The sequence below is a fragment of the Bidens hawaiensis genome, unplaced genomic scaffold (genome assembly GCF_021521415.1).
Source record: "Bidens hawaiensis isolate Kalapana, Puna unplaced genomic scaffold, B.hawaiensis_p1.1 tig00003141_1, whole genome shotgun sequence".
NCBI lineage: Eukaryota > Viridiplantae > Streptophyta > Magnoliopsida > Asterales > Asteraceae > Bidens > Bidens hawaiensis.
Genome location: NW_027491170.1, coordinates 2,901,772 through 2,927,813, shown reverse-complemented (window position 1 = coordinate 2,927,813; position 26,042 = coordinate 2,901,772). Strand labels below are relative to the sequence as shown.

At 34.9% G+C, this 26,042-nt stretch overlaps 6 protein-coding genes and 1 pseudogene across 7 annotated transcripts; 5 read left to right on the top strand and 2 right to left on the bottom strand.

Annotated features, from left to right (window-relative positions):
• Nucleotides 1–285: 285 nt before the first annotated feature.
• On the top strand, nucleotides 286–7,976 carry LOC143622498 (K(+) efflux antiporter 4-like). Its single transcript, XM_077093628.1, has 21 exons — nucleotides 286–594; nucleotides 2,060–2,103; nucleotides 2,360–2,418; nucleotides 2,609–2,687; nucleotides 2,800–2,861; nucleotides 2,929–3,004; nucleotides 3,097–3,171; nucleotides 3,922–3,993; nucleotides 4,116–4,199; nucleotides 4,384–4,452; nucleotides 4,561–4,638; nucleotides 4,819–4,907; nucleotides 5,048–5,144; nucleotides 5,675–5,728; nucleotides 5,818–5,913; nucleotides 5,985–6,173; nucleotides 6,957–7,034; nucleotides 7,112–7,156; nucleotides 7,223–7,312; nucleotides 7,399–7,455; nucleotides 7,533–7,976. The coding sequence occupies exons 1-21, from the start codon at nucleotides 366–368 to the stop codon at nucleotides 7,617–7,619; spliced, it is 1,809 nt and encodes a 602-aa protein (XP_076949743.1). The 5' UTR covers nucleotides 286–365; the 3' UTR covers nucleotides 7,620–7,976.
• A 246-nt stretch (nucleotides 7,977–8,222) lies between these two features.
• On the bottom strand, nucleotides 8,223–9,562 carry LOC143622476 (thiamine phosphate phosphatase-like protein pseudogene; annotated as a pseudogene). Its single transcript, XR_013151711.1, has 3 exons — nucleotides 9,516–9,562; nucleotides 8,834–9,040; nucleotides 8,223–8,706 (listed from the first exon to the last, which is right to left on the bottom strand). The product of XR_013151711.1 is annotated as a thiamine phosphate phosphatase-like protein pseudogene (transcript).
• A 1,705-nt stretch (nucleotides 9,563–11,267) lies between these two features.
• On the top strand, nucleotides 11,268–12,673 carry LOC143622444 (putative germin-like protein 2-1). The gene is made up of 2 exons (XM_077093591.1): nucleotides 11,268–11,748; nucleotides 11,829–12,673. The coding sequence occupies exons 1-2, from the start codon at nucleotides 11,625–11,627 to the stop codon at nucleotides 12,362–12,364; spliced, it is 660 nt and encodes a 219-aa protein (XP_076949706.1). The 5' UTR covers nucleotides 11,268–11,624; the 3' UTR covers nucleotides 12,365–12,673.
• A 1,684-nt stretch (nucleotides 12,674–14,357) lies between these two features.
• LOC143622443 (pollen-specific protein SF21) lies at nucleotides 14,358–17,319 on the bottom strand. Its single transcript, XM_077093589.1, has 10 exons — nucleotides 17,226–17,319; nucleotides 17,021–17,118; nucleotides 16,279–16,367; nucleotides 16,125–16,185; nucleotides 15,664–15,750; nucleotides 15,515–15,592; nucleotides 15,387–15,443; nucleotides 15,266–15,321; nucleotides 14,971–15,106; nucleotides 14,358–14,591 (listed from the first exon to the last, which is right to left on the bottom strand). Exons 1-10 carry the CDS (start codon nucleotides 17,281–17,283, stop codon nucleotides 14,358–14,360), a joined length of 954 nt encoding a protein of 317 aa, XP_076949704.1. The 5' UTR covers nucleotides 17,284–17,319.
• A 1,291-nt stretch (nucleotides 17,320–18,610) lies between these two features.
• Nucleotides 18,611–20,503, top strand: LOC143622475 (uncharacterized). The gene is made up of 2 exons (XM_077093609.1): nucleotides 18,611–18,681; nucleotides 19,891–20,503. The coding sequence occupies exons 1-2, from the start codon at nucleotides 18,611–18,613 to the stop codon at nucleotides 20,501–20,503; spliced, it is 684 nt and encodes a 227-aa protein (XP_076949724.1).
• Nucleotides 20,504–21,250: 747 nt separating this feature from the next.
• On the top strand, nucleotides 21,251–22,237 carry LOC143622474 (uncharacterized). Its single transcript, XM_077093608.1, has 2 exons — nucleotides 21,251–21,691; nucleotides 21,800–22,237. Exons 1-2 carry the CDS (start codon nucleotides 21,251–21,253, stop codon nucleotides 22,235–22,237), a joined length of 879 nt encoding a protein of 292 aa, XP_076949723.1.
• A 39-nt stretch (nucleotides 22,238–22,276) lies between these two features.
• Nucleotides 22,277–22,804, top strand: LOC143622473 (uncharacterized). The gene has a single exon (XM_077093607.1). It carries the CDS (start codon nucleotides 22,277–22,279, stop codon nucleotides 22,802–22,804), a length of 528 nt encoding a protein of 175 aa, XP_076949722.1.
• The last annotated feature ends 3,238 nt before the right edge of the window (nucleotides 22,805–26,042 follow it).

Here is a 26,042-nt window from a genome sequence, read left to right as displayed (position 1 = left end):
CGTCTCTTGTCAATTCATATGGAGAATACTTGTTATATGTAATAATTGATTTAGTAGAAATAAACCAATAATTTTAATGTCATATATTGAAATGACTTAAAAGATAATGACCATATATGAAAATTGGTTGAAATTACTTAAAAGATAATGACCGTATTGACAAGCGGCAAAATTGGCAGGGTTTTATTAGGAGAGAGAGAGAAAGAAAAACCTTTGCGTTAAATGAGAAGAACGATAGTGTTGGCATAAGATACACTTCACCTCGGCTCACTTTAGCACACCATACCATTCACAACACAAAACACACATACTGCCGTCATACACCGCCGGCAACCGCCACCGTCACCGCCGCCGGCGACGTCACAATGTCACTGAAGCAACTTCCTCATCTCTTCTTCTTCTTCTTCTTCTTCTTCTGTTTTACATGTTTACTTGCAGCCGAAGACTCGATAAGCTTAACCGAAGATGCTAACGTGGTGAATGTGACGGTTACTGGATCGAATAATAATAGATCTAAGGAGGATAGCTTTGCTGGAATGCTTGATCGTGCGCTTGAGAAGGAGTTTAACGAGAACGATGATGAACAGTCTGACGGTTAGTTAGTTAGATCTGATATTCTGTTGGTTAATTTTATTAATATTAGATTAATTGTGAATTTGTGATGTTTTAGTTGCTGCTAGGTTTAATTAGGAACTGATTAATACTAAAAACACTAACATTATTAAACAGTAATAATTGAGAATTAAGAGTGAAAATATTATCGATGCCGAGACTTCACATGAGGACCGATAACGCACCGAGAGATAGTGACTGCATCGATAGTTCTTTTAATTAATTAGTTAGTTAGTTAGTTAGATCTAATATTCTGTTGTTTTAGTTTGATGAATTGTGATGTTTTTGTTGCTGATAGGTTTAATTGATTGTGAATCTGTGATTTAGTTTCACATTGTGGAGCATAGGATATTCTGCTTGTTAATTTGATGAATTGTGCTGTTTTAGTTTCTGCTAGGTTTAATTGATTGTGAATATGTGATTTAGTTTCACATTGTAGACTATAGAAAGTTAGGTGTTTTTAGAAAATGTGCTTAGTTGATTGTGATTTCTGATTTAGTTTGACATTGTAGACTTTAGGATCAGATGTTAGTTCATGTTACTAGTTTAGAGGCTCATAGTTTTTAGATCTTTAGGGAGGACAGTCAGGTCTGTGAAATCATTTGAACTGTGAAGTCTTAATTGAAATTTTTTGATATGCATTAGTAATATGTAACTATAACTATATTGTTCTTTTAATCAGTTAGTTAGTTAGATCTAATTTAGCTGTTTCAGTTTCTGCTAGGTTTAGTTGATTATGATTTCTGATTTAGTTTGATATTGTAGAGTATAGATTTGAGCTGATTAGGGCAGACAATTAGGTACACATAGAAATTAGTTTAGTTGATTGTGATTTTAAATTTAGGTTAACTTTGTAAAGTAGAGAATCAGAGGTTTTGATATATTTAGGGCAGACAGTTAGGTACATTGAGAAATGTTCTTGTTAATTTACCCACACAAGGAATTAGGTTTATTAAATTGTTTAAACGGTGAAGTCTTAACTGAAAGATTGTGCTATGCGTAAATAATATGTAACTTTATTGCTCTTTTAGTTAGTTAGTCAGTTAGTTAGATCTAATACTTGTTTTTCGTCACTGTTCTTTTTAATTTGATAAACTATGCCGTTTCAGTTTCTGCTAGGTTTAATTGATTGTGACTTAGTTTGATATTGTAGAGTATAGGATCAGATTACTATTTTTTTGAGCTAATTAGGGCAGATAATTAGGTGCAGATAGATATTATGTCTAGTTGATTGTGATTTAAGAATTAGGTTAACTTTGTAAAGTAGAGGATCAGAGGTTCATAATTTTTGAGATATATAGAGCAGACAGTTGAGTTAGGTACATTGATAAATCTTCCTGTTAATTTTACCACATTAGGAATTAGGTCTGTGAAGTCTTAATTGAAATTTTTTATATGCATTCATAATAAGTAACTTACTTTGCCTAATTTATCTATCTTACTACAGCTACTGATCCTGGGAGCTTCAATAACAGTGTTGCAGGGCAACAGGTACGTCATATAATCCCATGATTTGAGGTTTTTTTGCTTAAGTTTCAAACTTTATGGCTAATAAAGCAAACTGTGCGCGTATAAATGCTATTGACTCTCTTTTTTGAAACATCAAGTATCATTCTATTCATTTGTAAAGATAAACTGGCTGAGTTAGGTGCTATGATGTTGTGCTCTGTCATATTCACATTAAATTCTGTACCAATCCTAAGGTTATGGTTTTTATCATTAGTTTTTGACAAGTTTCATATGTCAGGCAGTTCTGGAAACCGTTGCTAGAGTCAAGTCGAAGAGAAATGAAAGCAAAGAGGAGAAGTACGTGCAGCTCATTATGTTCACTTTTAACTATCTATTCACACCATAGCGCATAGATGTGATATTTATACCTCTTTTGATTCAATTTCAGTGATAACAAACTTAAAACGTTCCTCATTACTCTTGTCCCTTGGTTATGTGGAAACCAGTAGCGTAATATAACTAACCTTCACGTTACTTGGATATTTAGGTCATTTCAGCTTCACGATGTTTTCAATTTGGATAATGAAAACCGTCCTGAAGATACACCAAGATTAATAGATAGCAAGGTAACCTTTAGAATAAAATGTTCTTTTTCTGATATATGTTTGTTTATGTGTGTGCAAATATGAAATCCAAATTCTATCAAGAAATTCATCTTATCTTCCAATCTTTGCTCAGGACAATGTCTTTATCATGTCTAATCCCAAATCTAAGTATCCTGTGCTCCAATTAGACTTAAGGTACACTTTTTTCTGTTATAATTCAAGTTTTTCTAGAATTTGTTAGCTAATGCCTAAGTTTTAACAGATTGATATCGGATTTGGTTGTTGTCATTGTTTCCGCAACTTGTGGTGGCATTGCATTTGCTTGTGCTGGACAGCCGGTCTGGTCATTGTTGATTATATATATATATATATATGCTCAGTACTCCCATCTCTTCATAATTCTAATACATGTCTGCACATTATAATACAGGTTATTACAGGATACTTGCTAGCAGGATCTTTGATTGGACCAGGTGGACTTAGCTTTGTTAATGAATTGGTTCAGGTACGCATTGTATTAAATAGTATGCTAAGTTTCAATTTTTGTTCCTGGGTTTGACAAAAATTACAAAAGTTTTCCCTGACGTGACATAATTACTCCGCACACCCTTGCTTTTGTCTGTTCCATTACAGTTTTAGTCATTTTACCTAGACCAGGGAACAAAACTGTAAAGAAGTAGTGAATGGGTTGGCATCCCATGGATCGTCTACTTGTTGAACTTTGATTGTGGTTTCTTACTTTGATTAGCACACATGCACAACTCGTATATATTTTGTGAAAAAGAAATAAGATAATGAACAAGAACAGAATTGTATTGCTTACAATAACAGACTGTATTGATTAATCACAAACTGTTTGGACATCGGATTATATAGGGGTGAGGTGGCATTCCATAAAAGGTGCGACTGCTCGCTTATGACGGTTGAAGGCAACCGTCTAACACCGTTCTTTTCAGTCGTCAAATACCGTAATCAATTGATGGTATACAAACATAACATCGATTACAAACGGGCCTGTTTATAGTCTTAAAGCCCAAATACAAGTAATACAAAGTGTTTAATTTGTGCAAACTAAGATAAACGGGCCAGCCCTTTTAAATGGATTATAGGATAACAGAATGCAGGGACGCAGAGTGTAAATATGTCCACATCAGAGACAATTTTTGTAACTTTTGACAAATCCCAAGGACGAAAGATGTAATTTCCTCTGGTTACTTTGTGTTGATTCTTATCACTTGTGCATATATTCATGCAGGTTGAGACTGTTGCTCAGTTTGGTGTAATTTTTCTTCTTTTTGCATTGGGATTGGAGTTTTCAGCCGCAAAGGTTTTTCAACCTCCTCTTTTTTACACACATGCGAAGCTTGCATAAAGAAATTTAATCATATAACAGTAATTTACTGTGCGTGTGACACTCATAATCACGTTTTCACTCTTGTGTAATTTCAGCTTCGTGTTGTCAGAACGGTTGCCATATTAGGAGGTTTGGTCCAGATATTTCTTTTTATGTGCTTGTCTGGAGTAATTGCTGTGGTGTGTATATCTTTTATAGATTTCTCATTCTTATTGCAAGGCTCATTTTATTTTCTATAATGTTAAGATTTCTAAACGAAAAATTCTCTCTAGAATTAGTTTCATGTTTAGTGAATACTCAAAACCAATATAGTTTTTGTTAGTGGACATTGATAGTTAATTAGTTATTATCTTTCTTTTGCAGTTATGTGGTGGTGAAGCTTCTGAAGGTGTATTTGTTGGTGCCTTTCTGTCTATGTCATCAACAGCAGTGGTAGTTACATATGACAAAACTGAAATATCCAAAATATTACTTTATTAAAGTATTAATTCGTCATTAACAAATATATTTGATGCCGTATTTTTGTTTTGGTATACCCAGGTTTTGAAGTTTTTGATGGAAAAGAATAGTATTACCACTCTTTATGGGCAAGTGACAGTTGGCACACTTATCTTGCAGGTAAGTTTCTTCTTTTTTATATTCTCTGTCTAAAGGTTAAAGTAAAAAGGGAATAACTTTTGTCAAAGATTTATTTTTGTGCATACAACCTCTATTGTTAATAGATGTATCTGTATATCTTTTTATATTTTATTCCAAATTTATGCATTACTTATTCTTAATGTTTTTTTTGGGTGACAGGATTGTGCAGTGGGTTTATTATTTGCACTACTTCCAATCCTAGGTGGCACTTCTGGAATTTTTGAAGGCATGTTGTCTATGGCAAAGACGTGAGTAAATGACTCTGAACCTACTAATTTTCTATATGCAAAATTGTACTAAATTCTTAATGTAGTAGTTAACTTACAAGTTTTGTTTACTGTTAACTTTTTCTAAGTTTATAAAGCTCGCTCTCTTCATTTGTTATCAGGTTGGTGACCTTAATTACATTCTTGGCTGTTTTGTCGGTATTCTCCCGAACTTGCATACCTTGGTTCTTTAATCTAATGATGAGCCTATCATCCCAGGTAACTAATGTCCCTTTTTAATGCGATTAAATTTGTATACTTTTTGATATAGGCCTGTAAACGGACTGAACGTTCAGTGAATCGTTCGGCGGGAAGTTAGTTTATGTTCCTCTAATTAAATGAACAAACATGAACACAGGTTTTGTTTGTTCATTTACGTCCATTCAACCCATAATAAACAGGAGGGCATGTTTATGACATGATGAATTTAGACGTTGACATTATTGGATACTTGATGTTTGTTCAATTATGCTCACTTACGTTTGTTTGTGTTTGTTTGCGTTCACGAACTGTTTGTTTAGAATTTTAACGAACGAACATGAACGAAGACACATGTTATTTTCTTAAGGAACAAACATGAACATAATTTTTTTTTTAGATTAATTGTTCCTGCTTGCTAAAGTTAAATGAATAACTATGAATATGCACCCGTTTTTGTCCATTCGGTTCGTTTACAGGCCTAATTGATATCTAACAGGATTAATTTCTCTTCATAATGATTCATATGTTATTTCATTGACAATTTGCAGACCAATGAACTTTATCAGTTGGCATCTGTAGCTTTCTGCTTGATAGTTGCATCGGTTAGTTCCACAATTTCATAACGTTTTAGCATCTTATGATAACTACTCATTGTTAATTATTAAAACAAGTTATTATTATATTATTTCAGTGTAGTGACAAATTGGGTTTAAGTCTTGAACTGGGAAGCTTTGCTGCTGGAGTGATGATATCAACAACCGATCTTGCTCACCATACTCTTGAACAAGTAAGATCAACTTATCAACATAGGCTCAACCATTATTATATTCATTTTTTTTTGCAATTATTTTACTTCAGGTTGAACCCATTCGCAACTTTTTTGCTGCACTTTTTCTTGCAAGCATCGGGATGCTTATTCATGTTCAGTTTCTATGGAACCACATTGATATCTTATTAGCAGCTGTTATACTGGTGGTGGTTATAAAGACTTTTGTAGTTGCTACAGTTGTCAAAGGATTTGGATACACTAACAAGACTGCTCTTCTTGTAAGGCTTTAGACTATCTATAATTATACTTCTTAATTTAGAGGTGGCAAAATGGGCAGGCCATTCGGATTAGGTTTTTGGGTTTTTGAAAACCATTCGTTTTACAGTTTTCACAATTTGGTTTGTTTTAGGTTTTGGTTTTGGTTTTGGTTTTTATAAGTTTGCCATTTGGGTTTAAGTTTTTTGGGCTGAAAAAAACTGGTCCAAGATAATGAATTTGGATCTGACTCTTTTGGTCTAAAATTTTTTTGGTTAATGATTAATTGATTATTTCACAGTTGGGATTAAAATATTTTGGATATACCATTTATTAATTTTTATATAAATTACTCAACATTTAAAAATAGAACTATAATCATAAATTCAATAACAAAAGTCCGGATTTACGGGGTCGGTTATAAAATTCGGTTCCATTTTTACGGGCTCGGCTCGTTTTTTTTTGTTTTTGGCACATGCAAAGCTGAAAATGAGATCGGAAATTCGAGTTCTTTTAAAAGAACATAAAATCAAACCATCAATGTTAGGTTGGGTTCGGTTATATCGGTTATTTCTGTTTCATGCACGCCCCTAGTTGACTTTTTTTTTCTGTAAACTATTGGTGTGTCAAATATGTTTTTCCAAATTATATTATTTCGGTGAGAGTATAAATTTTGGATAACAATGTATTAGGAGGTTACGTGCTATAAAAGTACACTTTGGGACACATCGTTCAACCTGCTTCTTTTTTAGCCAAATATTTTATCTTTTTTTGACAAACGAGCCTTAGTTAATAAGTTTATGTAGGTTGGAATGTCCCTTGCCCAAATCGGGGAATTTGCTTTTGTTCTGTTAAGTCGTGCCTCGAATCTTCATCTAATCGAGGTAATATTTCAATTATTATTGTTTTATGTTATCACAAGATAAGAAATTTATAAATGAAAAAAACATGCATTTTGCAGGGAAAGTTGTATCTACTGCTTCTAGGCACAACAGCTCTCAGCCTGGTATGTATATTTTACACGTGGCAATTTCGACACGCAAGTTTTTATTAACCATATTTCCTTTTGCAGGTGACGACGCCGTTTCTTTTTAAACTGATTCCAGCTGTTGTACATCTTGGAGTATTATTGCGTTGGTTCACACCCGATATCCCCACAGAGGTACCGTACCACACCTTCATAATAATAATATTATACGCATCGTCGTAAACGTATAGATTCTCATAATGTTATAAATTATTTTTCAGATGCTGAAAAAAGGGGAACTGATGCGTTCAGACACTGCCAAACGTATTAGTTTAATGGTAGATGTCTCTCATGATTTATAACATAATTGTAAATATAAATTACGAAAACAAAGACGTTACTTCAAATCTCTCAGGCTGTACCCGATGCACAGCAAATACTTGGGACAAATGCATCAAGAGTTGACCTGATCTTAAAGTCAAACCTGAAGGGACAAGTTTAACATATCGAGTGAAAGAAAATGATAGCCATATACATGACAAAACTAATCGAGCCTGCATCACTATGTACATATATAGATATACGCCTCGGATTATTCGGATTTCATTTTTTTTTATTTTTTTGTAGAAATTGTAGGTTTTGTAATGTAAACTGGATTTTCTTTGGTTCAAACGGATTCTGTATGCAGTGAGAAAAGCAGAGGTGGCGATTCTGAATCATTTATAGATAATAAATAGCTTAATGTAATTCGTATTTAACCATCTGAATTTCCTTCTCTTTAAACCCACATCATGACAACCCACTAAATGCGCGTTATCAATGAGTACCCGAATCAACCATCGCATCTTTAATATGTCCAACTTCCCACCAACTTGTTATATATTTCTTTTCTATAAGCACACTCCCGGTTGCAACTATATTTGAGGACGTGGTGGCGTCTTCTATCACACAAATCATATGATCATCACTATATGATTTGAGTTCTTTGATTCGGGTTTGGAATTCATTGTCTGATACAGAAATATACTGGTTTGAGACAAAAGATTTTAATGTCGTTTTGATGGTCGGCAGTTGTTGCGACTTAACCATGAAAACAACAATGTTTCAAGTTGAATATTACAATACCACAACACTAGCTCAAGAACACAAACACATCTCAATATGCATTAAGCAAACAGCTTTATCATCTCAAAACGTCGAAAACAAACCATAACATCTCAAATCCGCATAAAAGTCTACCCACAACTATGCTTATTCACAACATGTATTGAAAACAGTACTTATACCTACAAAAACAAGCACAAAAATCATACCAATATCTCTACCGGTTACTAGACTTCAGCTTGTGGCGAAAGAAGTTGAATCAACATGTTATTGAGTTCTTCACCGTCTTTCCAGTAATGAAGCTTCGGATTGATAGGTATTGTTGCCCTTGAAAGTATATGGTATAACATGAAGTCATATCTAGCCATCACATGCTCTCCTTCTCTAAGCTTCAAACTCGGACACACATCATCTTTCCCGTCTCCAACGTATATCACGCCTCCTTTCTTCACGTCCGAATCATGAATTTGATCAATCACACTCCCCTGCAATATTATTAATAAAGCTCAAATCACCCAAGATTTAACAAAACTAATGACATAAACTTAAAACAATAGGACACTATCATATTATCATATTATTATATTATTATATTATGTTATTATTAATCACCTTGCACAAATTTGCAGGGCAGAAATTGCAGCCGTGGGGGGGAAGATAAGATCCGCCCCATGGTACGGAAAGATTCTAAGCCTGCCGTCTTCGTTAACAGCAGTCGGGTTTGTGATGATTTCGGAGAAACCGTCGTAAATCCCATTGTTTTTCAAGATTGTTTGAATGAAGAACTGATTAGCATTACTAAGCACCTTCATTTCACATCTGAAACACAAACAGTTTCTATAATCATTATAACATCATTCATATAATTAAAGATATTACGCCCTGCTTGCGGTGCGCACATATAATGTATATATGTGTGAACCCTTGGGTGGGCAAAAGTAAAATTGCACTAATTTTGACGTTATTTGTCTAATCTCGTGAAAATAACGTTAAAAGTGGCGGAAGGTTAATCAGGCATCATGTGGTGGCGTTGAAAGCCGAAAGACAACGGTACATGCACCAATCAGCCGGTGTCCCGATGATTGTGTCTTATGTGTCTTATGTCCAAGGCTTGATGCAAAACTACTATCGAGCCGGGGGTCTCACCGGAAGCAGCCTCTCTATCCCTATGGGGTTGAGGTAAGGTTGTCTACATCTTACCCTCCTCAGACCCTACCATAGCTTTGCTATTGGTGGGATATACTGAGTACGATGATGATGATGATGACAGATTGTGAAACAAAAAAGTAGATACCTGAGATCATGAGCCGATCTGATGGCTGAGATCATTTGTGGATCCATCATTTTCCAAGAGAATGCAGCTCCTCCATTCAAAAGGGGGTGGCGGCGCAGCTTGTTGCCCGCTTACCTGCCTCTTTATTGTAATTGGAACTATTTTTAATATAATTTAACTAATAATATACATATATCAGTATTTGTAACCATCAAATTTAAAATATCTATATCATTGATAATTAATGAACATCTTAATGGATACTATCAGAAACATGGATTTGAAGAACACTAATTATGAAAACTGGATCCTAAACAAAATCAACGAACTAAATTTCACATAAACGAGCTGAGCTGACCCCGAGCTTGGCTTGTTCTGTTACTCGGCTCGTTTCATACTCTTTTTCTATAGCTTGACTCAGCTCGTGGGCCGTGTTTTCAAGCTTGACCTTGGCTCGTTTATCATTTATTAATTAATTAATATACTTTTTTTTTAATTATTGTTCTGTAAACGGGCCTAAGTTTGGCTCGAGCTCCTACAACTGAATGAAGATATTAGAAACACGAATTACCATGAGTTGGTTCCATGAGAATTTGGTACGAAGGTGGTGGAACAGTTTGGTTAATCTCATCTCTAACACCACCCACCGATCACAGTCGCCGTTGATTATCGTCCGGTCAAAATCCCACACTATTATCATTCTTCTCCGACGGTACTGTTGATTAGCCGGTGATTGATATTATTATTATTATTAAGTGGTGGTTGGTTGTTATGTTATGTTATGATGAGTGTTGAACTCTTCAACAAGACGGTTATTGCAGTTATTAAAACCGTTATGATCATATCTATTATTATATTCTTTTATAATAACAATAATAATAATAATAATGGGTTATCGGATTTTAATAATCTCAATTAAATGGTACAGGCAGATAATAACTCCAAGTCAGTTTATGGTTCTTGCTAAAAAACTTAATAGAGACCATTGAGGGCTGACTTTTTAAAATTTAAGACAGCAGTGACGATAAACTGACTTAAGATTATTATCGATAAGCATAATATGAAAGAGATTATTAAAATCCAATAAAGTTATAATAAATAATAACTGTAAAAATAATAAACCTTTGAAGGGTGAAACTAAAAAGATATAAAAATAAAGGGCAATTTCTTATAATAGTAACCAACTTTTAAAAGTGTTTTAATTAAATTATTTAAATTTAAAAAATGTTATAATTAAATTACTCATCTTTATATTTTAATTAAATTATAGATTTTAACATATTTTATACTACCACCGGATTACTATTTTATTCTTTCTATCGACTCCATTCAAATATTTTAAAGTGATCACATATATAACAAAATCCGTAAATATAGTTTCATTTATTACTATAAATAATTATTATTATTACTATCTAAAATTTTATCTAATCTTATTATCATTTGAATATCATGACCAAAATCTTGTCATTGGCATGGTCATCTTAATTAGCTTTAACTCAACTGATATTACAGGAGAAATGAATATTTAGGATTGAAACAACAAGGTTAAAAGTTCAAATACGATATCAATCGAGTTTTACCGCAGTGAGACTTTGGGTGACGGGTCTTTCCCCGAAACAGGAGATGATGGTGGGGTTGGTCTACCCAGTACTGTCTGCGATCATTAGCGTATAACTGTATAAGAGGCCCTTTTCATTGGGTTACTCCTGATACGCTGACTTTATTATTTTAGTCAATAAAAATAAGAAATAGTAATAATAGCCATGTCATGGTATTAGCACTTAAATAGAAAAATAAATATGTGGTTAAGCTAAATTCGGTAATTAACTAAAATCAAGCCAATGAAACACTTTTGACTCAATCCAATATCCCATTTTATTCTTCACACCCAACCCCTACCCCCCAATGAGATGCCAGAAACAAAAAATATTAGTTTTTGTCATTAGCCAACTTGTAACATAACAAATAACAAAACAAACAAACCCAATTTCATATACAAAAGCCTTGTTTAAGAGCCTACATAATATGACCGTTTTGATTATTCAAGGCTCGGCTATGGCTTTTTTGCATTCTTTTCATACCTAAATCATTAACCCGCAAACTCGCCTCATTGATCTCCATTCATTAATGGCTCGTGTATTCGATCCGTTTGTGATCCTATCGTTCGTTTTTATTTTCTCCGTTTCCATGGTTACGGGCCAAGGCCAGGCCCCTCTTCAAGATTTTTGTGTCGCGGATTTAAAAGGCCCCGGTATGGTTATTATTTCATTTGTTAATTATTTAAAGGGTTTGTTTTTAGTTTAATAATAATAATTAGTTTTTTTATGACAGTTTTGGTAAACGGGTACACATGTAAAAACCCGCACGCGGTTCAAGCCAATGATTTTTATTATGGTGGGCTCCACATAAGGGGGAACACATCGAACCCAATGGGATCGAAGGTGACCTTGGTTTACGTGCAACAATTGCCCGGGTTGAACACATTAGGAATCTCATTGGCACGTGTTGATTTCGCACCAGAGGGACTCAACCCGCCCCACACGCATCCCCGTGCCTCAGAAATCATTACCGTGTTGGAAGGTAGTCTCGAGGTCGGATTTATCACATCAAACCCCGAAAATCGACATATTACTAGAGTATTGTGTAAAGGTGATGTTTTTGTGTTCCCGAAAAATCTTGTACATTACCAAAGAAATACTGGGAACACGAACGCGATCGCAATCTCAGCATTGAGTAGCCAGAACCCGGGAGTGATGCCGATTGCGAATGTGATTTTCGGGCCGAAACCCGAAATCGCGACCGATATTCTCGCCAAGACTTTTCAAGCGAATGATGATGTTATACTGGACCTTCAAAAAAATTTTTAAACAGATGTAACAATATTTTTTATTTAAAATTGCATTTTATTGTATCTTTAACTTTGGTTATATATTCCATGTGACAAAAATGTTTGTTTTTTTAACATGTACGTTAAAAAAACTAGTTGTTTCTTTGAACCCCAAAGTGTTGTCTAGACAGCTAACACCTCGGATTCGCTTAAGACCGGGCTTTATGGTCAGACATAGACTAGGCAATGTATATATCATGTACGTAAATAAACATATATGAGCATATACCATTACGACATGCTTATACTTTATCTACATTTTAATGTAAATATTTGTTTAAAACCAAGTGATGTGTAATAATATACAAGTTATCATGCATAAATGTACAATCCGTTAAAGCCTTCTTAAAAGTTTATGATGAAGAAGCATCTGATTCGATTGGATCCAACTAGGGATGAGATTGAGACCGTACCCGTACCTATACCCGTACATGTACCCGAAAGTACTCGTACCTAAAATCAGTAAATCTTGGTACCCATACCCGTACCCGAACTATATGGTACGGGTACATGTACTTTGGGTACGGTATTCGCTTTGGTACCTCTTTGTTTTTTTTTTTTTTAAAATCTCCACTAAATTAGGTATCGGTAACGGTATGATACCAACAATCAATTATCTATAATACCAAAACCGAAATAACGCAACCAAAATATAATACCAAAACTAAAAATGAAACAAATCAGCCATAATATAAAATCCATTCCCGTTTCCTTTTCTTAGTTTATTGCTTCCACAATTTCTATATGAAAACAAGAGCGAAAGTTAATACATGTTATTTAATTATATACACAATTAAACATACATGAAATATAAAAATATACGAATTCACAATATATAAATATACACATATAAATTGAGAATGAACTTATTCAACTAATATATATTATGTTTTGAAAATCCTGCTTGAAAGTTAAATCATGAGTGTTAGAAACATAATAAAAGTCCCTACATATTCTAAACGGGTACCAGTACCCGTAATACCCGTACTTGTACCTGTACCTGTACCCGAAAGTACCCGTACCTATAATCAGTAAATTTCCGTACCCATACCCGTACCCAATAGATACGTATGAGTACAAGTACGGGTACAAGTACAGGTACTGAACATGTACGGGTACATGTATTTAGGAAAAAAAACTCATCCCTAGATCCAACCCAACCTGATTGGCGACTCGTGTAGAGAAGTGAATCTTAGGGAACAAGTTACTAGGTCGATAAAAGATAGTTGACTATGTTTTGACTTCAGAAAAGTGCTAGCGTGAAGCTTGTCGACCAAAGCTTTCGGTTCAACTTATGTTAAATGAAAAACCAGTTTCGTTCTTGAACCATTTGACTATTACTGTGGATTCGATAAACAAGTTGGTTCTATGCTTCCTATCGTAACTAAAATCTACAATTATTTTTTATATGTAGCTAATAAACTCAAGCAAAAAATAGCTAATAAATAATGTCTTTAGTTTTATAAGAGACATCGATATATCATTTTAGCGCGGTGGCAATAAAATCATTTTCCTCAAATATAAATAGAGAACAAAGTTGTATCATTAAATATTAATACTAGCTTTTAGCCCATGTATCACATTAAATACATTATATGTTTGAAAGCTATCACACATTGTAACAGAATGTTAGCCGGTATCGATTCGATTTGTTATGATAAATACCTCAAATACAAAATTCAAGAACATAAAAAAGGGCATGGAAAACCGCTAATGAGCCAAAATAAAAAAAAATCAAAATATAATGAAATGCCTAAAATACCCTTCATCCTAGTGAACCCCAACAATCAAATAACTACCAACATTTTGTAGCTATTGCATTTGGGAAGGCATGATTATATTTTCATTTTTAAAAATTACAAGGTATACAAATAAATCATCTCTCATGTTCCTACGTATATCGACACATATATACCGGCCTTCCCATATCTATACTTGTATCTACGTTGGATGACTTTTGTCTAAAGAACCTGTTAGCTCCCGTGGGCACGAGGTTGAGATGCCCGTAATTTTATCGGTCTAAGTTTCAAGCCCATATTTTCAGGATAAAGAAGCCCAGGATCGATGCAAGACGGGCCAAGTGGGCTCCTCGGGCTATTACTATACCGGCATGGTCTATACAATCCAAACCCCTTTAAATAATATTCAAGCGGGATCAACATTGCATGAGGTTGTTCTTGTGTCACCATTGATCCACATGCATGTACCTGCATCAACATATCATCATTAAAGACAATAATAATACCAAGAATTAATTACATGAATGGTTCTTGTAGTTTTACCAAGATGATGATAATTTTGTATGTTATTTTATTATTTATTTAATAACGGGCATTTTGGACATTTCACATGCACTTAACGTAACAAGTTAACATCCATTAACTCAAGGGACCATTAGTGCTACATTTTGGCAAACAATTGGTCTAAAGTTGTATTATGGTCAAACCACATGGACTATCCATGTAATTATTTCTAATATTAAGAATAAATTACTAAGATGGTTCATGTGGTATACATGGATTATAACGTTAAGAAAATATATTAACTTAAAAAGAGTTGTGATGAGTAAACATTAAACAAGCATACCTCAACTAAAGTAGAACAACTTTCACCCAATTTTTCAGTCATGTGTAGGGCTTCATCATGAAATGGAGAACTGTCGCCAACGAATATAATCGTTTTGCATTCTAAACTCTTCAATTTTTCAGTAATGTCGGGTCGCCTACTCATTAACAACATTTATAGAATAAAATTAGATATTTTTATATAATCTTGTTTTTCTGCATATCAGATAGACATACGGATTGAACCATTCATAAGTAAATAAGTCAAAATTGCCACATTTCCTTACAAATATAAGTGAACTCACATGTACCTTTACCTATCAATCGCTTGAAGATACCGCCACACGTTAATGCTATCTCTCTCATCCAGTAACTTTAAAACAAAAATGACACGTATTTTATAAACAAGTCGATTAATATTTTAAATGTACAGCTAACCTTCCTGCATGCTACAACTATATCTGATTCCGGGACATCTACATTACCGCAAACTTCCTGATTTAAACCATATAAATTTTATGGTTAAATTATATAAAATAACAAAAAAGATATTAATAAGAATATACCTTACTGAAGTATCTGTGAATCAATAACTCCTTCACTAAGTCACACATACCATTGTAATATAATGTTTTTGATATTAACTACAAATAAAAAAATAATTTCGGGTCACAATAATATAACTTTTTTTTTTGGTTTATAACTTATAACTAACCTTATTGTAGAACCATTCGTTCCAAGAAGGCGGTCTGCATAGAGGGGAAATAAGTATCAAACCGGTAACTCTTTCACTATACTTTATCTGAAAAAAAAAATTATCGGTGAAACATTATGAAGGAAAATGGTTTACACTATAAATGTGCTACATATTGACTAGAAGTCCGAAAATGGCAGGTCAGGTAATGTGTCAAAATGGGTCACTTTTATTTAGTTCGGGCTGGAATACTTTATCTATAATTATTATATATTTTTACAATAATCTTTCCTTTCTTGAAAAAAAATATGCCCTTGGGCGAATTTCGACGCGCTTGATAATTTTATTTAAAACTAATTTTCTAATATTACCTGTTTGGCAAATAAAGATAAAACATAACCCGAACTGACCCATTCAAAACTTCATTAAGTAGTAGGCCAAAACTGCCGAACTTTAACGATGAAACTTAATAAAAATATTACCGAAAATAGCGTAAGGATATAAGCACCCGCCATTGCTCCCATACACATCACTGAACCCAACCTGCAAAACTCATAATACTCAACACATTAACTTGATTCTAAATTAAATAATCTTGTACCAATTTTTTTATTTACTAAATGAATATATTTATACCTAAAATAGTTGAGGACCACAAGGATTTGATCACAAAGATCCTCAATAGAGGGCACAGGATCATCTACACCGATCGATGCAGCTCCTAACTGTAACAACTCGAGTGCGAGTCAGAGAAGATAATATTATGTTAAAATGTGAATATGCATCATGTAAAATATAATGTGAGCATGATACTCTAAGGGAGTGTTTGTATTTGCATTTTGAAATTTATTATATATCCTGCTTTCGATTATATGGTTATTTAGGAGTTTGTTGCCCGTTTACCTGCACTTTATTGTAATCAGTTTTTTTTTTAATTGAAATCAGTGGAATTTGACGAAAAAAAATTAGGAGTTAATTAGTCAACTAAATGGAGGTTTGGCCCCGCTGTCAGACCCAAATTCAACCAATTTCGTCAACTAAGAATTTTACCCTTTTTCCGAATTTGGAAGATTTTAATTTTTATTTCACAACCGCGCTTTTTTCTACCACCTGATATATTACAACTATTTACTGATTTTTTGATCCGGGGTCTCACCGGAAGCAGCCTCTTTATCCCTTTGGGGTTGAGGTAAGACTGTCTACATCTTACCCTCCTCAGACCCTACCATAGCTTTGCTATTGGTGTGATATATTGAGTACGATGATGATGATTAATTTTTTATCATTTAACGTCCAACATGCATTTTTAAGCGCACGCCCAAACACTCCCTAAGTCTCGGTGCTTCATAGTCTTAAACAAAAAGTCACGAAAACGGACCTCATGACCAGGTGGACTAATGTGATAAACGCAGAAGTTGTGGAGTAACAAGGAAGCCGATTCAGGAGAACCGAAGAGTCCTTGGAAACACGACATGTCTGCCAATCATATGCGTAAACATTAACATTTTTTTGGCATATCCATGAGGTGCAAAAATATTAAAAAAAAACAGAACATTATGTTAATAAGATATGGAGTTTCTTACGGTTTAAGGCTAAGTCTGGATAAGTTATCAATGCCGGCTTTTGTTGATCTCCATACATAGTAACAGACACAGAACCGCAGCCAGTCCGAATGATATGTTCCTAGAATAAAACAAATCTTCCATATGCTTAAATATCTCAAATAAAATACCTGGATTGAAAGTTAAGATATCTATAGTAACAATAAGAATTCATGGGATGCAAAATGTTTATCGGAAACAATTACAAGTATACAACGGGGTTTCCAAGGAGTCACCGCCCCCCCCCCCCTTGGTGGGGTCAGGGGGCTGGTCAGGTCAGCATGGAAAAGTTTTATTTTATTTTATAATCTGAAAGCAAGCTCCATACACGATTCATAAAGCTAACTAGCTAACCAAGGAATTACGAAACCCAAAACCTACAAGTTGGGTGATGATCATGTCGTTTATGCAAAAAAAAAAAAACAAGAAGGTTCGATTATATGCAGGCAAGATTTAAGCTTGTGCTAATCATGCAACATTAATAGATCAATTCCGAACGAAAAATTGTACACTTAATTATCTTTCTAACATTTGCCATGCATTAACTTAATGAAACACCAAATGAATAATAATCATATCACTAGGAAGATAATCATAGGCACTAATTAACAACATTTACATAAAGATGGAAAAATAATGAATAAAGAAAAACCTTCCCGCCAAAACTGATAGATGGCAATGTGACGGGCATGGAATGTCCATTCCCGGAATTTGGCATGGCCAGTTTGGCTTCCGTGTCAGAAAGCCTTTGTATTATGTCAAGCCACTTTGGTTTCTGTTCGGGTATTAATATTTTCTCTCTCCAAAACTTTGTATGATGTAATAAATAGTAGCCGTTGGTGACCAACCGTTTTTTTCTCCCATTTTCCCTCCATAATTTTAGTGGATTCTTTATGATTATGATTTATTAACAAGCTAATTGCTTTGGGTATCTTTAAAATGATTATTAACATGTATGTAAAACAAATCAAAGACGTTATCAATAGCTTTTGTTAAAACGACACAACCCTTTGGACTGATGGTGCAAATACCGGTTAAAGTCAATAACTGGTTCACTAACCTGTGTAACCGAAACTCATATCCGGTTAAAAAAACAAACTTTATTAAAAAAGATTCTAAACGAACTACTAAAATGTAAAATAAACTAACTTCTAATAAAATATCAAAGAATTTAAACGACAAGCATTGTTAAAATATAAAAGAAAAATGACAACGCATTTTAGCTGATGATGTGTAATCGTCGTTGCCATTTTTCAATTATTTTTAAATTGAAGGGTTCGGAGGTTTCAGTTGATGATTGTGCTTCGTTTTTAGCTTTCGCTGTCTTACAACGTTTTGCCCATTGAGCTTCTAAAGTGGAGTTTAGCATGACTTTAAGGAACACGTTGCAATTCTTGCAACGCGTTGTTTCATTTGTCCACATTGGACATAAGTCGAAGTTTGTGAAAATTTTGGTGTTTATTTTTGTGTCTAGTACCAACACGGCATTTTTTTTCGTTTTGAGAGGATTGAGCACTTTAAGTTTTTTGGTTTATTTAAATGGTTAGGATTTGCACCACTACCTTTGTCAAAGATAATTTAATTTGGTTGACAGATATTCGGTTACTATAGCTAGTAATAGTACGTTATTGATGATTTAAGTTGTTTATCAAGTGGTGAATTGATATTAATTAAAGATTAACAAAACATGTTTTGGATAATGGTAAACCATAACTTTGTTTATATAGTCACCCTTATACTCGTTGGACTACAACTCGAATTGCTATAACAATGGCTCAAGTAATTGGAAATTGCCATGCCCACATTTGATGTGTTTACTACAACCTAACTACTGCTAATCTTAGTTACCGTTGATTGTCAATTTTTCAATCATTTTTTATACATCATCACATAATGCAAATATGAAGCAATTTCCAATACTTTTTAAACAAGGTAATTAAAATATTTTTTTTATCATGGGCACACATCGCCACGAGACTTAGCCCTTTGGTACCTCATAGCTACCCTAAGGTTCATAAGTGCTATAAACAGTGGCGGAACCAGAACTTTTCAACTAGAGGGTCGTAATAGAAATGCTATAATCGTTAAACATTAGTGTAAATCAATTGTTCTGTTACCAACAACCGGTAACCGATAACCGTTGATAATATTTTAAAAACATTGTAAAAGTGCTCACTTAAACAACATTACAAAAATATTTTTTTCTCAAAAGTTAACCTATACATCATTTGGTTTAAACAAGGGCGAGTTGCCTACAATATCATTTCCTGTGATTCAACTTTTTCTCTACTTTTATTAATTATTATTTTCGTTAGCATTCAATGATATGATAAAATAGATAGTTGGTTTGGTTTTTGACAAATCTAAAATTATACAATAATATATATATATATATATATATATATATATATATATATATATATAAACTAAGAAATAAATAATCATCAAGATATATACAAAAGCAAAAATAGGTTTGACTTATATCTCTAACCTGGCTGAGATCGTGTGAAAGTAGGAGTCACAGTGCATAAGTACAGGAGGCGCACAATAGGTAGAGCAGGGAACAGTAATTTTTGTTTTTGTTTTTGTTTAGACTCCAGTCATAGGAAAAGTAACAAGTAAATATTAGGTTAAACTTATTTGACAGGTTTCTAGTTTGTCAAGAGTTTTTTAACAGATGGCACGGGGCTGGTTTAAAGGCTTTAAACAGGGAATTATCAGATCATAATCCGATTTTGTTGACAGTTTTTGATACTAACTATGGGCCCAAACCATTCAAATGGTTTGACTCTTGGTTGGACAGGGATGATTGTTTTGATGTCGTTAAAAACGCTCTCTCCAATGCTTATTATGAGGGTCCTGCAGATATCTCCTTGTTTAAAAAGCTTGCTGAGGTAAAAAGGGAATTAAAGAAATGGTGGAAATGTGTGTCGACCAAAGAAGGGGAGGAGATAAGTCGGCTTCAGAAGGATATATCTTGGCTGGAAAATAAAATGGAAGACGGGGCTCTTGATGAAGAAGACTTATGGATTTGGGAGGAGAGCAAGAAAGAGTTGGCTAGTTTAACGATGCTGAAAAATAAAGACTTGAAGCAGAATTCGAGAGTGAAGTGGGCCTCCTTTGGTGATGATAATTCAGCTTACTTCCATCGTTGTGTGAATGGGAGAAAAGCGGCTAATATGATCCCAGGGGTTTTGGTGAATGGGGAGTGGATTTCAAAACCTTCTTTAGTTAAGAGAGAAGTGTTGCGGTTTTTATAGAGAGATGTTTAAAGAAAAGCTTGTCAGTAGGCCGGGTTTAGTTTGTCCTGGTTTGAAAAAAGTATCCGAAGAAAATATTAGTATGTTGACTGCTCCGTTCTCGAAGGGTGAGATCAAAGACGCCGTGTTCGAGTGTGGGTCGGATAAGGCTCCAGGTCCTGATGGATTCAATTTTCGTTTCATTAAATGTTTTTGAGAGGACTTAGAGGAGGATTTTATGCAGGTTTTTTCCAAGTTTCATGACACGGGTATGATCAACAGAGAGTGCAGTTTGTCATATATTACATTGGTCGCTAAAAATAAAACGCCTCTGGGTTTAAGGGACTACATGCCTATAAACCTGGTTGGGGTTATAAATAAGGCGATATCGAAGGTAGTGGCCGACAGGATTAAGAAAGTGTTGGGAGATGTGATTTCCGATTCACAGTCGGCGTTTCTAAGGACAGACTCATCCTTGATGGTCCCCTTGTCCTTAATGAACTTGTTGGTTGGATGAAGAAGGTGGGGAAAAAGGCGTTTATGTTTAAGTTAGATTTCAAGAAGGCGTATGACAACGTGAATTGGGAGTTCCTCATCTCCATCATGCAACAAATGGGGTTCCCGGATAAATGGTGTTCATGGGTTAGAGGTATTATTCAATCTGCTCGGTCCGCGGTTCTTGTGAACGGGTCCCCGACGTTCGAGTTTGATTGTAAAAAAGGTCTCATACAAGGCGACCCCTTGTCGCTTTTTTTGTTCTAGATAATCATGGAGGCTTTGGCGTCTTTACTATCTAGAGCGGTTCAGTTGGGGGACATTGAAGGTATTTCGGCTCCGGGTGATGGTCCTATTATCTCGCACATGTTGTATGTTGACGATGCTCTCATCATGGGTTATTGGTCCCCCGAGAATATTGTTCAAGTTACCAGCCTGCTGCGTATCTTTTATATTGTTTCCGGGATGAAAATAAACGCCCACAAGTCGTTTCTTTATGGTGTGGGTATTCCGGAAGCCGAAGTTAGAAGTTTGGCAGACTCTATGGGATGTAGTGTTGGTGTATTTCCATTTCAATACCAGGGGATTAAAAACGGTGCTAACATGAACCGTATCTCCCATTGGGATACGGTGATTGAAAAGGTTAGGAGCAGGTTGCAATCTTGGAAGGCGAAGGTCCTCTCCATTGGAGGTCGGATCACGTTAATAAAATCGGTGCTCGCGAGCCTACCGGTTTATTATTTATCTATATTTCGAGCGCCTAGTACGATGGTAGAAATCATTAAGAGATTGATGTGAAAGTTCTTATGGGTTGGAAATAAGGATGGGAAAGGGGTTCATTGGGTTGCTTGGGAAGTTGTCACGAGACCAAAAAATTTCGGGGGGTTGGGTATTTCTAAGATTTCCGAGGTGAATGCGTCGTTACTGGTAAAGTGGGCGTGGAGATTCATAAACGAGCATGAGAGTATGTGGCGAAAAGTTATTATCAGTCTTCATGGAGGTCGCAATAAATGGGCTTTTGTTCCTGTGAAAAAGTCTCTAGGTGGAGTTTGGAAATCAATTGTGTCTGTACTAAACAAAGTTCGGTTTGATGGCAGAAGGGTTGAGGACCTCTTTTATTGTAAGCTTGGAGATGGGTCTCGTATTGATTTTTGGAAGGACGTGTGGTTCGGTTCAACTCCTCTGTACAGACGATGGCCGCTCCTTTTCTCAGCTGACAGGAACAAAAATGTCACGGTTGTTGCTCGTTTGAAGACATAAGGCGATCAGACATCGATTGAGGATCTTTGGCAGCTGGGCATGACTTCCGTTGAAGGGATTTCTGAGGTTCCAGATGTGGCTTACATGCTTTCGGTAGTTCGAATTACTCAGGTTGTTGACTGCGGGTTGTGGGATCAAAACGCCCACAACGGCTTCTCTGTGGCAGCAGTTAAAACAGCTATGCGTCAAAATGCTTATGGGCATCCTGGTCAAGGAATGCGATGGGAAAGTTGTGTGCCAATCAAAGTTAATGCGCTAGTTTGGAGGCTGGAAAAAGAGAGAATCCCTACACGGGTTGAACTGGTAAAAAGGAAATTGAATTTGCCTAGTGTAAATTGTCCGATGTGCAATGTTGGCGAGGAGACAGTCAACCATATTTTTGTTGCGTGTGGTTTTGCTTTCGGTGTTTGGAGCAAGGTGTGGAGTTGGTGCCGCCTAGTTCCGGCCTCTAGTAACACTATCGAAGACTTGAAGACTTGGCAAGATTTCTCCTTGGTGGCGGGTAAAGGTAAAAGGATTGTTCGATGTGTTATTATGGTGACATGTTGGGCTATTTGGAAAGAGTGAAACAAGAAAGTCTTTCACAATTCGGACCCGAAGGTAATTGAGGTTGTGGCGGTAGTAAAAGCCATGTCGTTTTTATGGTTAAAGGCTAGATCGAATATAGATAAGATAGATTGGATTGATTGGGTCAAGTACCCCTTGTATATGTTGTAAATGGTTTGTTGAGGGGGCCTTAGTTTTCAGGTCTCTCTCGTTTTTTTGAATGAAGTTTAATGTTAAAAAAAAAAACTTATTTGGGCTTTTAAATAAAATAAAATGGGTTCTTGGGTTAAACTAGGTATGGTTTAGAAAAGCCCATCAAAACTATAACACAGTGCAACTTGTTTCTTTTTCTTTTTAGCCGTTCTCTTCTCATCTCTCACAGTCATAGCTTCGCCGGCCCGCCGTGGCGCCTCTGCCACCATTCTTCGCCGGAAAAACTTAAAAGCTCTACCTTTCTCTTTCAATATTAAACCCATATAGGGTATAATCAGAGGGTCAAACTGTAAAAATCATTTCTGTGTAGGACTCCGGTATACTGTGTATTTGGTCGGCCGGAGGGTCAAGTGACCCTCCTGACCCCCTCTAAATCCGCCGATGGCCATAAATTAATAGTTTTGGATAAACGTGTACTCGACACCTCCTAACACCAAAACTTATCTTATAAAAACATTTACAAAACATAGAAAAAACTCTCAAAATAAAAATATTACTTTTCAACTACTCATTTACTTTTCCAATTCCAAAAATAAACATACACTCTTTATGCGAAATGTAATAAGTTAACGTTTTAACATTTTATAATGTAACTAGTTTGATCCTCCCGTGTTACCGGGGTTTATTCAAGTTTTTGTTTTAATCGTTTTGCTATTTATGATGATTTATTTATGTTTTAACGTGGTTTAGTTTTAATTTAATACATATATATTAGTTTCTTATTATATTTTTTAGCGTTTGAGTTTTTTCAATTGAGATGTGTAGATTTTTTAGATTTTTAACGAACAAACATAAACGGACACGGGCATGTTGATTTTTTTTAAAATGAACAAACATGAACACAAATATTTGTCTAATGAAAAAGAGATGTTAATGTAGTTGACAATGGTGGGTAGTATCGGAACTTAACCAGCGATAGAGATGATAGACCGGCAATAGAGTACATGCAAATAGGATAAATTAAATTAGGGTTTAATGATAGTGTTTACCAATAAATGAGATCTTATAACCCATTTGAGGGCTATTAGGGTTTGGTAAGACCCATAACCCGAGTAAATTATTTTTTGATGATTAAGGGGTTATTTCACAAATAAATGAGATATTATAACCCGTTTAGGAGTTATCTGGGTTTTGTGAGACCCATGACCTGAAAAAATTATTGTTTGATTATGAAAGAGTTTCATAATTAAATGAGACGTTATAACCCATTTAGAGATGATCCGGGTTTGGTAAGACTCATACCCGTGAATTCGGGTCAAATGCATGAGAAGCCTTCATTTAGAAATCAAACAATCTGTTGGCTCTAGAGAATGAGGGGAACAACCTAAGAGCGACACGTATGATTTTATTGTAGGCAATTATATTGATAGTCAGATATAAGAAATGATATCAAGGTTTTAGCATTTAAAATAACAATATTTTTAAATAACCTTATTTAGATGTGACAACTTTCCAAAATCTAAATTTGGGTTGTCATGTAGTACATGAATTGACCTGTTCAAATAAATAGGCCGTATTCGGGTAATTTTGCTCAATTAAACTACTTGAGCTTAAGTCGACTATTTAATTAAACAGACCATGTTCTATCGGCTATCTTGTTTTTAACCTGCTTAATTACTTTTTTACAACCCGCCAACCCAATAACCATCTTGACAATTTGATCACTACCGTTAACCATTTAATAAACAACTTAAATAGACCATGTCCATAAAGCACACGAATAAATATTACCGACTTGAAACCAAAAAACCAAACAAAATTTATATCACTTTGGGTTTGTTTTTGTGTTTCGTGAAAACCATACTGAACCAAAATTACTTTTTCGTTGAATCATTTATGTTTTATAAACAAGGCCATTTGTTTTAACTTTAACATTAATCAGTTATGTTTTCTCGATTTGAATGAGAACAAATAATTTTAAATCTAATTATCTTTTGTTAGCTCTTAATATTTTAGGCCAAAATAAATTACTAACCCGATTAACAAAACCGTGACCAAAGCTGAATTTAACCCGAAAACCGAAACCGAACAGTTTTAAAAACACAAAAGACCAAAGCTTTGTTTTTCAGTTCAATTTTAGCTCAAAACCGAACCAAACCACATCGTACACACCCCTAAAAATAAGAGTCATGTTTCATTAAACCCATATATCCGAACCCGAACGGTGGCGGATCTATATAGCGACATAAGGGTTCACGGGAACCCACTGAGTTTCGAAATTTATATAGGATACAGGTATAATTTATGATAGTGAACCCACATATATTTTGAGAGTGAACCCATAAACAATTCAGATTTCTGGTCTAGTGGTATCACTCTTGTCTTTCAAATCCGGAATCCTGGGTTCGAATCTACCTCCTAGCGTGAAATTATGTTTTTTTTTTCTTTTTCATTCCAGCTTGCTAGTTAGAGTTTTCATTATTTTACTCTTTACCCTCACATCCCCACATTGTTAACACACATTATACATACATAACATGACACAACAACATTGCAGCCTCAAACCCAAAGTGCCCACCATCAAACATTCAAACTTCGACAACCCACCTTCGCGTGTTGCGTCTTACCGTCGTGACGCCCTCGAACCTCCTCTCCATCTCTCCTTCACTTCAGTCTTCATCGTAAGGTATATTTTAATGTTTTGCTTCAATTATTTTTGTTTATTTATTGAAATTACAATTAGAAAGAATGATTATGTCGAAGTTTGTTAATTGAATTAGAAGATTAGTGATGTTTAAATTTGTTTTGGTAGAATCTCAAGATTTAAAAAGTCAACGTATCTTTATTATGTATGGTATCCTTTCCATGACGATGTTTATTTTTTGTTAATTTATCGTATTTATGTTATGTAATGAACCTTACCCGACCCGAACCGTTGAAGCTTGAAACGACCCAAACCTTTGAATTGACCCGAAATTTTTTTTATGGCCAGTCATATATAATTAGAGCATTTAAAAACAGTGAACCCATTAACAAAAAATCCCGAACCCGAACCCGAACCCGAACCCGAACCCGAACCCGAACCCAAAACCTATTTTTCTTTCTT

Bases quoted from the DNA above. Each gene is read 5' to 3' on its own strand.
- LOC143622498 (XM_077093628.1), top strand. From the start codon at position 366: ATGTCACTGAAGCAACTTCCTCATCTCTTCTTCTTCTTCTTCTTCTTC. The intron at 4,200-4,383 runs GTGTGTATATCT...TTTCTTTTGCAG, and splicing joins TGTCTGGAGTAATTGCTGTG to TTATGTGGTGGTGAAGCTTC. The intron at 7,313-7,398 runs GTACCGTACCAC...ATTATTTTTCAG, and splicing joins CACCCGATATCCCCACAGAG to ATGCTGAAAAAAGGGGAACT.
- LOC143622444 (XM_077093591.1), top strand. From the start codon at position 11,625: ATGGCTCGTGTATTCGATCCGTTTGTGATCCTATCGTTCGTTTTTATT. The intron at 11,749-11,828 runs GTATGGTTATTA...TTTTTATGACAG, and splicing joins CGCGGATTTAAAAGGCCCCG to TTTTGGTAAACGGGTACACA.
- LOC143622443 (XM_077093589.1), bottom strand. From the start codon at position 17,283: ATGTATGGAGATCAACAAAAGCCGGCATTGATAACTTATCCAGACTTA. The intron at 15,751-16,124 runs GTAATATTTTTA...TTTTTTTTTCAG, and splicing joins ATATCCTTACGCTATTTTCG to ATAAAGTATAGTGAAAGAGT. The intron at 15,593-15,663 runs GTTAGTTATAAG...TTTTATTTGTAG, and splicing joins ACGAATGGTTCTACAATAAG to TTAATATCAAAAACATTATA.
- LOC143622475 (XM_077093609.1), top strand. From the start codon at position 18,611: ATGACTTTAAGGAACACGTTGCAATTCTTGCAACGCGTTGTTTCATTT. The intron at 18,682-19,890 runs GTTTGTGAAAAT...CTTATTTGACAG, and splicing joins CACATTGGACATAAGTCGAA to GTTTCTAGTTTGTCAAGAGT.
- LOC143622474 (XM_077093608.1), top strand. From the start codon at position 21,251: ATGGAGGCTTTGGCGTCTTTACTATCTAGAGCGGTTCAGTTGGGGGAC. The intron at 21,692-21,799 runs GTGCTCGCGAGC...GTTGGAAATAAG, and splicing joins GGATCACGTTAATAAAATCG to GATGGGAAAGGGGTTCATTG.
- LOC143622473 (XM_077093607.1), top strand. From the start codon at position 22,277: ATGACTTCCGTTGAAGGGATTTCTGAGGTTCCAGATGTGGCTTACATG.